Raw genomic sequence first — 11678 nt, forward strand, 5'->3', positions numbered from 1 at the left:
TAAAATTTGTGAAAAATGTCCCTGAGGCCTTCTCGATCAAGTTCTTTGATCATGCGCATTCCTTGATTCTAGTGACCAATTGAATATGGGAGAAGGTCTTGTTCTATCTTGAGAGAGGGGACAACCAGACAACAGAACTGCAGGTAATAAATCATTCTAATATATAATTCATTGAATTGAAATATTAGATCTCAATCACAATAATTATTTTGCTAGCACAAAATTAGCAATCAATTATTCTAATATGATAATAAATCATTCTAATATATAATTTATTGAATTGACATATTAGATCTCAATAATAATAATTGTTTTGCCAGCATAAAATTAGCAATCAATTATTCTAATAACGTAATAAATCATTCTAATATATAATTCATTGAATTGACATATTAAATTTCAATCACAATAATTATTTTGCTAGCACAAAATTAGCAATCAATTATTCTAATAAGGTAATAAATCATTCTAATATATAATTCATTGAATTGACATATTAGATTTCAATTACTATAATTCTTTAGCTAGCACTAAATTAATAATTAAGTATTGTTGATTTTGTGCTAGCGATACAATTATTGTAATTGAGATCTAATTTATCAATTCAATAAAGTAATTATTATATATTAACCAATTTCTAAATTTTTCATTTGAATGGGATCTGTAAATTACTCCTTGAGGAGTCCAAATGGAGGTATAATAAACCTCTTGGAGGTTAAACACTTTCATAGGAATATATCAATATCAATCTCTCCTCTTTTCCTTTATCCACTGCTCCACGTGAAGTATTTCTGTACATCATAAACATAAACAAACTACTAAGATCACTTCTTCATCCTCACCCACTCCATCGTTCAGTTATCAAACCTGTAACAATGAGGATGTCAGGAGGTGTGATTATCTGCCTTCTAATTGTGATCATGGATGTAGTTGCTGGTATACTAGGGATCGAAGCTGAGATAGCTCAAAACAAGGTACTTCTTCTTCTTCTTCATTTTTCTATATATTTGATTTATGACTGCAGAAAAACTTAAAGTAACCTTAACAAGAACAACCGAAGAACAAGACATCATAATTCTGTCCCTAAGACAAGAATTGATGATTTTTGTAGTTATGATGCAATTGATCAACAAATGCGTCTTCGATCATAATGTTACTTATGCTTTTGAGTCTTGTTGCAGGGGAAGCACCTGAGGGTGTTCTTCGTTGAGTGCAAAGAGCCAGTCCATGAGGCTTACAAGCTTGGACTCGCAGCAGCTGGGCTTCTGGCATTAGCTCATGCCGTCGCGAATGTACTTGGTGGATGCATGTGTATTCGCTCCAGATCTTTTAACAAGAAAATGGCTGCAGCCACCCTGATTGTGTCGTGGTAATTTTCCTGCCTCCAATATCTACTAGTATGGATTTCTTCGCAAGGGTAGGAAAAAAAAAAAGGACAGAACATGCACCAGAAGAAAACAAAAAATAAATAGACAAACATATAGAAAAAAAGAAAAAAAAAAAAAGAAAGAATATCTCTCTTTGCATGGGCAATATATATAAACCTAAACGAACCAAGTAAGTTAACATCGAGTATACTCAATCAATGCGCAATGTACGTACATAACTTCTATATGAGATTTTTCTTAACAAAAAAATTTCAATGAGTAGCCTATTTTATACAATCCAATAAAGTTATCGGCCTTCGGAAGAATTTGGAATAACATCAAAAATATTCTCTACTCTCTTCCTATTGTCTGATTTTTATTGGGGTTCTTATCATCCATCCCTATGCTTTCTAATACATATTAGACATTATAGGGCTTTCCCCTGGATTAACTGCTAATTTACATAGAATCCCCTGTGAATATTGTTGTTCTGGTCTTGAAAGTGCTAGATCATGGAGAATATTGTTGATATCTAGATTTTAAATTGAGATTTCAGCTTTGCTAAATTTCCTCGTCATTGTTACTGACTCTATACTAAAAGCTCAACACTTTGATCAGGATCATCGTTATAGTCGGATCCACAATGTTGGTCATAGGAGCGAGGTCTAACTCCAAGTCAAGAGTTTCTTGTGGCTTTTCCCATCACCGTTTCCTTTCCATTGGCGGGATCTTGTGCTTCGTTCATGGACTATTTTGTAGCTTGTTATGTTTCTGCTGACGCAACCAAGCGAGAATCAGAAAAGATATACGAGGACAAAAGATCTCGTTGAAGTCCAACCTTGATCGCCCACTATTCAAGTTCTGAGAGAAACTGCAATGAAATATACTAGGTTTCCAGTGTGCTTTGTTTCAACATTTTCTTTTTTTTATGAAGCAAGAAGATAGGCTAGCTCAAAAAAAAAAAAATCTCACAAATCAATATGAGGTATCATTTGTTCGTCAGATTTTCCAAGTATCCTTTTGGAGCCTTCTGTGTGGATATTTTATGTTATGAGTATTTATTGCATTCTTGGTTTGGACAATTTGCATTCTTATATTTTTTAAGCTCCTTATACATTAAACTTGGAAGAGGGCCAGTCTTGGCATATCATTAAGGTTGCTCTACAGTAACCTGGGTGCTACGTGTTCAATGAAAACAGCCTCTTCATATATATTTCACCTCTCTCTTTCATTCAAAAAAAATATATATTTCACCTTTCTTTAACTCCGTAGTGACAGAAGCCTTTTGCACCAAAATATCCTTTTCTTATTAACTAACTATACTGATGAATGAGATTGAAGTAAGGGGTGATAGAAGAGCCAAGAAGTTGCAACTGAATGTTGGTCAGAAACACCACAATGTAAGCACTGCATATTTTTGGGGGAAACTACTTGTGGATTTCAGAGGTTACAAAATGATGGGGTTTTTTTTTTTGGTGTCATCATTGCAAAGCAGAAGAGCAAAAGGTGAAGCTGAGCAGTGCTTTGCTTCTAGCTTCAAAGCTCGATTACCATTTTACACCCAGTTTTTTGACCGTCGGTATTTAACTTTTAGTCCTGCAAATACTTATATAGGTTTGCAAATACTCGATTAGTTCTTATACATAGTTGTATTATTCCTGCACACACTTATCCATATGCATAGTTATTTGTAGTTATATGTCGAGTCAGGTATAAATGTGTTGGACCAAGAACTAAAAATTAAACAGAATTATGGCACGTGAATTAGACATTGGGTCAAGAGGAATTAAATATCTAATGGTGGTTGTTGGGGGAAAAACCCCAAGTCATACCGCCACGGAGGCGCTCGGCCAAAGAGCGCCGACCAGGAGGATGCTCGGCCAAAGAATGCCGACCAGGAAGGCGCTCGACTAAAGGGCGCCGACCGGAGAGAGCGCCAAGAGGCGCCCAATCAAAATAACCAAGTAGAGATGCTCGGATAGGAAGAGCCGACCAGCGGACGCCGACCAGAGAAGCGCTCAACTAGAAAGCGCTGACTAGAGAGAGCGCCAAATAGAGGCGCTCGGCTAGAAGGTGCTTGCCCAAAGGGCGCCGACCAGGAGTACTCGAAGCAACCCCGCCACAGGGCGCCCCTCTGGGCGACCAGCTCGGCTCGGCACCCTTGCCGAGCCGATGCCTTAACTAATACTCCTCCCCGCCAAGCTTTCTCGAAAGGTCCGGCGGCTATACACGCAACTCTACTATAGCCTGCCACTATCTCCAAGCCATCAAGGCATAAGATCTCTGCAGGTATTCGGCACGACCTGCCATTAATGCATGAGACTCCCTCAAGTCTCCTGATGACCCAAAGATTGATTCATAGATTGATTTTGATGATCACAAAACCTTGAAGTATAGATACTAATGTTTATGTTGCAAGGAGAAAGATATTTATTTTGCAAGGAACATAGCAAGTTGGAAGAACACAAGAAGGCCTCCAAAGCTCTCAAGTTGGAAGAAAGCTACAATTTATTGGCCCAAGTTTAAAGTTCAAAGAATTCAAATTGGAGGAGTAAAATCAAAAGAAAAATTCAAAAGAACAGTCTTCGAGTCGACTCCAGTGGAATTCGAGTCGACTCCGGAGAAGTATGAGTCGACTCCTAGGAGTCACAGGCAGAAAAGTCAGAGAGCAGTTTTCGGGTCTGAGATTCGAGTCGACTCCCGCATTGCACGAGTCGACTCCGAGACTCCGCGACCATCAACAGACAGAAAACCAAGTTACTGCCTCTGAGATTCGAGTCGACTCCCAGACAGCTCGAGTCGACTCCAAGGCAGCGCTACACCAAGATGGCAGAAGGCTGTGTTTCGCAAACTGAGAGCCGAGTCGACTCCAAGGAAGTTCGAGTCGACTCCAAGACTGGACGAGCCAAAAGACAAAGGATCGGAAGTTCGGGCTCTGAGATTCGAGTCGACTCCCAGGACAGTCGAGTCGACTCGAGAGGACAAAATTCAAAATTGGATCCACGGACTTCAGTGGATGAGCCGACTCCGAAATTGCCAAGTCAGCTCCAGAAGTTGGCGAGTCGACTCCAGGTTAAGACGAGTCGACTCCCAGTCGAGGCAAGCACATTAATTTAAATTTGGAACAGTGGCCGAGTCGTCTCCGGTAAAACACGAGCCGACTCCTGCAACAGGCGAGCCGACTCCTGATCGCGCGAGTCGACTCCGATCCCAACGGTAACATTGTCAGAAAATGCAGACTGTGTCCAACGGCTCTTTTTCTTGTCTCTAACGGCTATATTCTTGTTTCCATGTCATCTAAAGCTATAAAAACAAGAAGAGAGCTAGGGGAGAACTCATGGAAGTGGGAGAAAACATTTAGGGAAGAGATTCCAAGGGAAATCTCCTATAAGCACAATAAGGGCCATTCAAAGTGAAATAGAGAGAAGAAGAGCTTCCAAGTGTATCCCAAAGCTTCCTCTCCATCCGTGTGCTGCCGCGGTGATCCTCTACTTCATGCCAAATCAGAGGAGGATCAAGTAAAGAAGAAGCCGAGCTCCTCCATCTTCAAAACTCGTTTGAGGGCTTCTCTTTACTCTATTTGTTTATATTGTTATATTTGCTTGTTTAAGAAGCTTTGATTTGTTTTTATTCTTTGTTTTAATATCTTGTAACTTGATTCAATCAAGGGATTGAATCAAGGGGTTAAAGGTTTGTTGGTGAGCCAAAGGGAAAACCAACGGTGTAAGGTTTGTTGGTGAGCCAAAGGGAAAACCAACGGGGTTTAGGTTTGTTGGTGAGCCGAGGGTAAAACCAACGTGTAAGGGTTCGATTGTGATCCCGGAAAAACAATCGGGGGTGGTTCTAGTCGGTGAGCCTGGGAAAACCGACCGAGTTCGTTGTGACCTCGTAAAACAACAAGTTGGGTTGTGAGCTTGTAAAACAACCGGCTGTAATCTGTAGGATTATAGTGAAATTCCCAAGAAGTCTTGGGGAGTGGATGTAGGTGCTGGGGTGCACCGAACCACTATATGTTTGTTGTGTTTGTAATGCTTCTGCTTATTGTCTAACTAACACACTCACTTACTTAGATAAACTGCTTGCTTAACTCTTATCTGGACATCCTTTAGTTACAAGCATATTTAATCAAGTCACATTCTATACATCAAACTGTTGCTAAGTTTAACTTTCACTGCGCATATATACAACTTAGCATAATTAATCAAAAAGTACTAGAAGTAGTTTAAAAGTTTTAAAAGACCCAATTCACCCCCCCTCTTGGGTTGTATCTACTGGGCAACAAGTGGTATCAGAGCAGGTGCTCAAATATTATTTGTAGTCTTAACCGACTAGAGCCAAAGATCATGACAACTCAAATAGATAGTTTTCTAGGAGAAGGACAATCAATTGATACACCTCCACTATTTAATGGTATAAACTACCCACATTGGAAAATACGCATGCGCATTTTCATTCAATCACAAAACTACTATCTATGGAAAATCATAATAAATGACCTTCACACACTCTCTCATATTAATGAGAAGGACTTAGCACAATTAAATGCTAATGCTATGAACATATTATATTGTGTTATTCAAGAAATAAAGTTTAATGAAATTTCTGCATGCTTATCTGCTAAGGAGATCTGGGATACTTTAGAAAATATTTATGATAAATCTCAGATTAGCTCTCATATGCTTCAATTACATTCTAACAATGAGACTGCAGAAAAAGGTGTTGAATCTCCCACCTCAGTCGAGTCGACTCCAAGTATTTCAGAGTCGACCCTCAAGATAACCGAGTCGACTCCAATAAGGTCCGAGTCGACTCCGAGGCAAATCAGCTTCCTAAAGACAAAGAAAAAGAGGAAGCAAGAAGAAAGGAAGAAAGAGATAAAAAGGAAGAAAGCCTTGACCAAGAAAGAGTCAAGCCAGAAAATAAAAGTTAGGAGCAACAATGATGATATTAGCTCCAAGAAACTACAAGAGGTAACGGACTTGTGCTTTATGGCACAGGAAGACAAGGTAAAATCTGAATCTACTTTTACCTCAAATGATTTTCAAGACGAATTCTCTTATGATGAATTATTAAATGCTTTTCACGATTTGTATAGTGAATGTAGAAAATTAGCTGTAAAGAATAAAAATCTTAAGAAACTAAATCTGAAAATTTCAAAAGAAAGAAATTCTAATGATGAAATACAAGAGAAACTAAATTCTGAAAATGAAAGCTTAAGGTCATTTTCAGAAGAATTAATTCAGAAAAATCATAGCTTAATTAGAGAAAATCAAAACTTAAGTAAAGAAATTAATCAATTAAAATCTTTTATTAACAAATTCACCGTAAGCTCAGAACGATTGAAAATGATGTTTGAAAGCCAATATGTTGCTTATGATAAATCAAAACTTGGCTTGACTCCTTTACTTAACAATAAACCTCTAGAGAAAAAGGTTATCAATTCACCATGCAAACCATTAAATAAGATAACTTATCTCAAACATGAAAAGAATGGGCATAACAACTTTTTCCATCATTCTAACACAATTAAATCAAATGGTAAAATTATTACTATTAAACAGATTTGGGTTCCAAAAGGAACCATATGTCCTAACTCTCAAGGACCCAAGCAAGCTTGGGTACCCAAAATGAAAATATGAGGATGTAGACATAGATGTGCCAAGATACCCATGGAACAAATAAACTCATACAAGTGGGTGTTCTAGACACACTGAAACTTAAAACATACTTATGAAAAGTAATTTTAAATAAAAATAATAATAATAATAATAATAAGGAAATCAGTAATTCTTGCATTTCATTATTATTTGTGCTTTAGTATTTGATATGATTTGCTAGTAGTGATCAATTTTGTGATATAGAAAATACTTTTGGAAATATAATCAAATCATTTCATTTTACTCACTATTGGATAAGGTGCTAAATGATTAATCAACTTATTAAGAATAACTCTATGAATTCTCTATATGCTTGATTGAGAGTTTTTATCTATGACATTATTGTTTATTGATCATAGATATGATAATGTGTACTTGGTATGCTTTTGAATATATGCACTATGAATACCAAGATTAAAGAAACCATATTTGGCATATGAAATCAGCTCATGCTAGTATGTACTTAATCTCAAAAGACCTTGCCATAGGCTTACTTAGATTATCCTCTTAAAGGTCAAAGTTTTACTATGCATGCTAACTAAGGAAACAAACAAAAATAATTTCTAAATCTAGAGATGTTGTTTCCAACACTAATTTTTCAAAAGCTTACATTAGCCTTGTTCTTGGTACTCAAATTGAAATATTTTCTGCATTGGCACAAACTCACAAAAAGCGATCAAATGATAAAGGTTTGCAAACTATGAATCACGGCATAGTTTTGAAAACCAATTTTTGTGTTAAGTTGTGCACAGAAAATAATATTGAATACAATTCTTTCTGCACCAAGAACACTATAGATAAAATAGGATTAATAGAATCTTTGAAGAATTGAAAAAGGCAATGTTGTATGATAGTCAGATTTTTAAAAGCTATCATCACTGCTTGTCATACATATGACTTCTATTAGATCTATCTTTGATGAAAACTTCTTTTAATCTTCTGAAAAATAGAAAACGAACTATTGCGTATCTCTCATATTTTTCAGTCGTACATGTTATGCTTGATATGTTCTCTTGAAAAATAATGCCAAATCTAATAAAGATATTTCTATCCTTGGATATCATTCATCAAGCAATGCATATAGAACATTCATGAAAAATTCTAGATGTAGAAGTATCAATTCATTTTATTCTTTATGAGACTAATGATCTATTATCAAAATACTAAAATCAAATTATATGGTTAAATCTTTTACATATAACAATCTGAAAAACTTGTTAATTAGAACCAAATTGGATTTTTCAGATATACACTTAATGATGACTACTAAAAGATTAAATCAAGAAAAGATGAAATAGATCTTGATAAGATTCTTGCATGATTAGAAGTAAAAATCATCTTTATCATTTGTTTGCTTTATAAACGTTATATCCTATCAAATGAGTGTGTAGAATGGACTCCTATGTGCTTACTTTATATATGTTAGATAACCACCATATTTGAAAACACTCATTACAAATATGATAAAGCATTATATGATTTGAAACAAGCATCAAAAGCATGATATAAAAGCTTAAGCAACCTTTTTGATAGAAAGTAATAATGATAAATCTATGTATCAAAAGGAAGAATTTGTGACATTATTTTTGGTTCTACTAATGAAGATTTATATTTTTACTAAGCTCATACAAGGTGAGTTTGAAATATGTATGATGAATGAATTAACATCTTCTCTCAAACTCCAAATTAAGACAAACAGGAAAGGGGATCTTCATTGACCAACATTAGTCCACAAGAAAACTCTTATAGAAGATTGGCATGAAGAAGGTATATCTATGACCCCATCTTGTAGAGTTTGAAAAGGATGAGCAAAGTAGATCTATTGTGTTAAAGCTGTATTGAAGCATGATAGAATAATTATTTTATCATACAGCTAGTAAACCAGATTGTATGCTCATTATGTGACCGTGTGCAAGACTTCAATCTAACTTTAATTAATCATATTTTATTGATAACAAATAAATCATAATCTGAATTTTGATAGAAACAAATGTTTATGATAAATTGATTAAAACATAGTTAACATATCTTATTGATAATTATCTTAAGCAAATAGAATCTAAACTAAATTGACTTGAACTATCTTGGTTAATGAATCTATCTCTTTAGTTCAAATGATATGTGCTTGCTTATATTTAGGCAATCTCTTGAGTAAAGTGACTCAACATGCAACTATTGTCATATCTCATATTGAGTCATCTAATTAAAAAATATATATATGTTGGATGAATGCTTTGAATCTTAAAGAAACTAATGACCTTCCTTCAAGAAAGAAAAATGAGAAATTTCAACTTGAAGGATATCTTCATATAAGATACACTAAACATTTACATGCAAACAAGAGAGAGGATCTTCTTCAGCCAAAAGTTCATACATAAGAAATCTAGTTTGGCTTGAAGAACATATAATGAATAGGTAATTTTAGATACCTTTCTCACAAATTAATTGAGCAAAGTCAATAACTTAAATCCTATTATGGCATGATTAAATTCTTTAATTATTAATTTTTGATATCATGTCTATATGTGTATTGACTGACTTATACTTTTAGAAATTATTTCATGATTTGCCCAAACTAAAATATATCTTTTCCTATGTCATAACCATGAAATACACAAGTATATGCTTAAAATTTTGATGTAAAATAACTTGTGAGAAGTTATGAATCCTTGAGCACAATGAAAATGTTGTTTGCATAATATACATCTATATGATACATAGATTATCTCTTTATTCTACTCTTTCATGTAAATTACTTGAGAATGACAAAAAGGGAGAGAGATAAAGAAAAGAAAATGGACATTGTTCAAGAGATGAAAAATCTGAGTAAAGGCAAATACTCCAATCTTAAGGAAAAGCAAAACAAACATAGTATACTCGGAACATTTGTGAGACGTTTGGAAGAGATAAAATCTGTAACTAATTACACTCAAACAGGGAAAGTTAGAAGTGAACATTTTAACCTTTCTATATTGCTCATCATAGGGATGGTGCCAATGGGGAGGCTAGTGGTAGTACCCGGCACTATTTGACCCAACTATTCGGTGTAGGGCATATTAGGGACAGCACAAGAGGGAGGCTAGTGGTAGTACCTCGTGCCCCTTTCCAACTCCACCGGATAGGGAGCAAATAGAGTATAGAGCATAAGAAAATAAAAATGAAAGACAAAGTAAATGAAAATATATAAGAATAATCAAGTCAAATTTTTAATCACTTGAAAACACACTTTAAGGATGAAATCAGTGCAAGATAATGTTTAAATAAGGGGAGTTTATTTGAAAAGAATTGATTTTGATCCTTGACATGCTTGTTCTTAATATTTTAATGCATGACTTAACACATAATATATTTTGCATGTGGCATGATGTTTTAAATTATGGGTTCTCAATATTTTACAATGCTTCATGCTTGGATAATTTGATTGAATATTTGGAATACTATATAAATTTTTTTTTTTGTATTATTAAAAAGAAATTTCAGATTTGTCATTCACAATCATCGTTAAAATCTGAAAGGTGAATAAATTTGTAAAAAGGAGAAGAGAAGGATATTTCTATTTAGGCAAAATGAATTGAGTTTGTTCTATCCTTCAACTTTCTTAACTTTGGTATATAATGTGCTAAACATAAATACAAATATTTTGAATATCCTCTTATATGTGTGAAATATGTGTCTTCAATCATAATGATTTAAGATGAGCTACAATGTGAAAGATCCATATCTCAAATTATGACTTTGAAAGCCTCTATTGAAAATCTTTATGAAATTCAGAATCTGATTTTGTATAAAAGCTTAAACTCAATATGATTTCTAAATAAAATCTTAATTTAAGAAAAACAGAATTAATTTTGATGCCTTGGTTGGTTGCTCCGGTACGCATCCGAAACATATCTTTTCTTATCGTTAAAATGTACTAATATTGGTCTAAATGATGTGTCTTTCAATGATCTTGATTACAAGCAATTTTTTTTTAAATATATGATTCTATTTTGATATAAAAAAAAATATTTATTGTGCTTCATGTATACATTGCTGAAAAACTATGATTAAGAAATTGAGTTCTATAAATATATATACCTCAATGATCATCTATATATTTTTCTCTCCTACATTATTAAAGACTTCCATCAATAGAGTGAATGATCTTAAAGCTAGAAACATTTCACCTCACTCAAATGACTCTAAAAGAAAGAAAATGTAAATGCTTTTGAAAGAAACTGAGCTTCAATTGAATCATTTTCTGATTAATACTTTTATACATTTTCTCTAAGATTAGGAGAAAGCATAACTTGTTCTTAAAGGATTAGAAAGAGTGATTACTATAAATTCTGAATAATTCTAGATCACTCTACATTCTTGATATTACAGAATTTCAGTGTTATTCACGTTTATCACTAAAATCTGAAATTCAACAATTAAAATGATTAAAGAAGAATGCATCTTTTGAGGGGGAGCTTTAGATATTCAGTATCTTATCCTAAAGAAACTTTAATTTGATGCATACCTTGAATTTTATGGATTGATTTTGATGAACCTCCTTATATTGCAAGACATGCTTTAATTACCTTGAGATGAGTTCTATAAAGGCTGTCTTATCTCAAACCTTGAGTCTTATGAAAATGAGCTGAAACTTATAGAAAATATATTTTTGAGA

General features: G+C 34.2%; 1 protein-coding gene across 1 annotated transcript; it reads left to right on the forward strand.

The window, feature by feature from the left end:
• The first annotated feature begins 669 nt into the window (after positions 1–669).
• LOC149752885 (protein DESIGUAL 2-like) lies at positions 670–4281 on the forward strand. The gene is made up of 3 exons (XM_089925418.1): positions 670–974; positions 1182–1369; positions 1986–4281. The coding sequence occupies exons 1-3, from the start codon at positions 876–878 to the stop codon at positions 2143–2145; spliced, it is 447 nt and encodes a 148-aa protein (XP_089781544.1). The 5' UTR covers positions 670–875; the 3' UTR covers positions 2146–4281.
• Positions 4282–11678: the final 7397 nt, after the last annotated feature.

Source organism: Phoenix dactylifera, chromosome 9 (assembly GCF_051530095.1).
Source record: "Phoenix dactylifera cultivar Ajwa chromosome 9, Ajwa_hap1_PhDact_Kaust_v1.1, whole genome shotgun sequence".
NCBI lineage: Eukaryota > Viridiplantae > Streptophyta > Magnoliopsida > Arecales > Arecaceae > Phoenix > Phoenix dactylifera.

Coding starts and splice junctions, on each gene's coding strand:
- LOC149752885 (XM_089925418.1), top strand. CDS start 876: ATGAGGATGTCAGGAGGTGTGATTATCTGCCTTCTAATTGTGATCATG. Junction 975..1,181: donor CTGAGATAGCTCAAAACAAG/GTACTTCTTCTT, acceptor GTCTTGTTGCAG/GGGAAGCACCTGAGGGTGTT. Junction 1,370..1,985: donor GCCACCCTGATTGTGTCGTG/GTAATTTTCCTG, acceptor CACTTTGATCAG/GATCATCGTTATAGTCGGAT.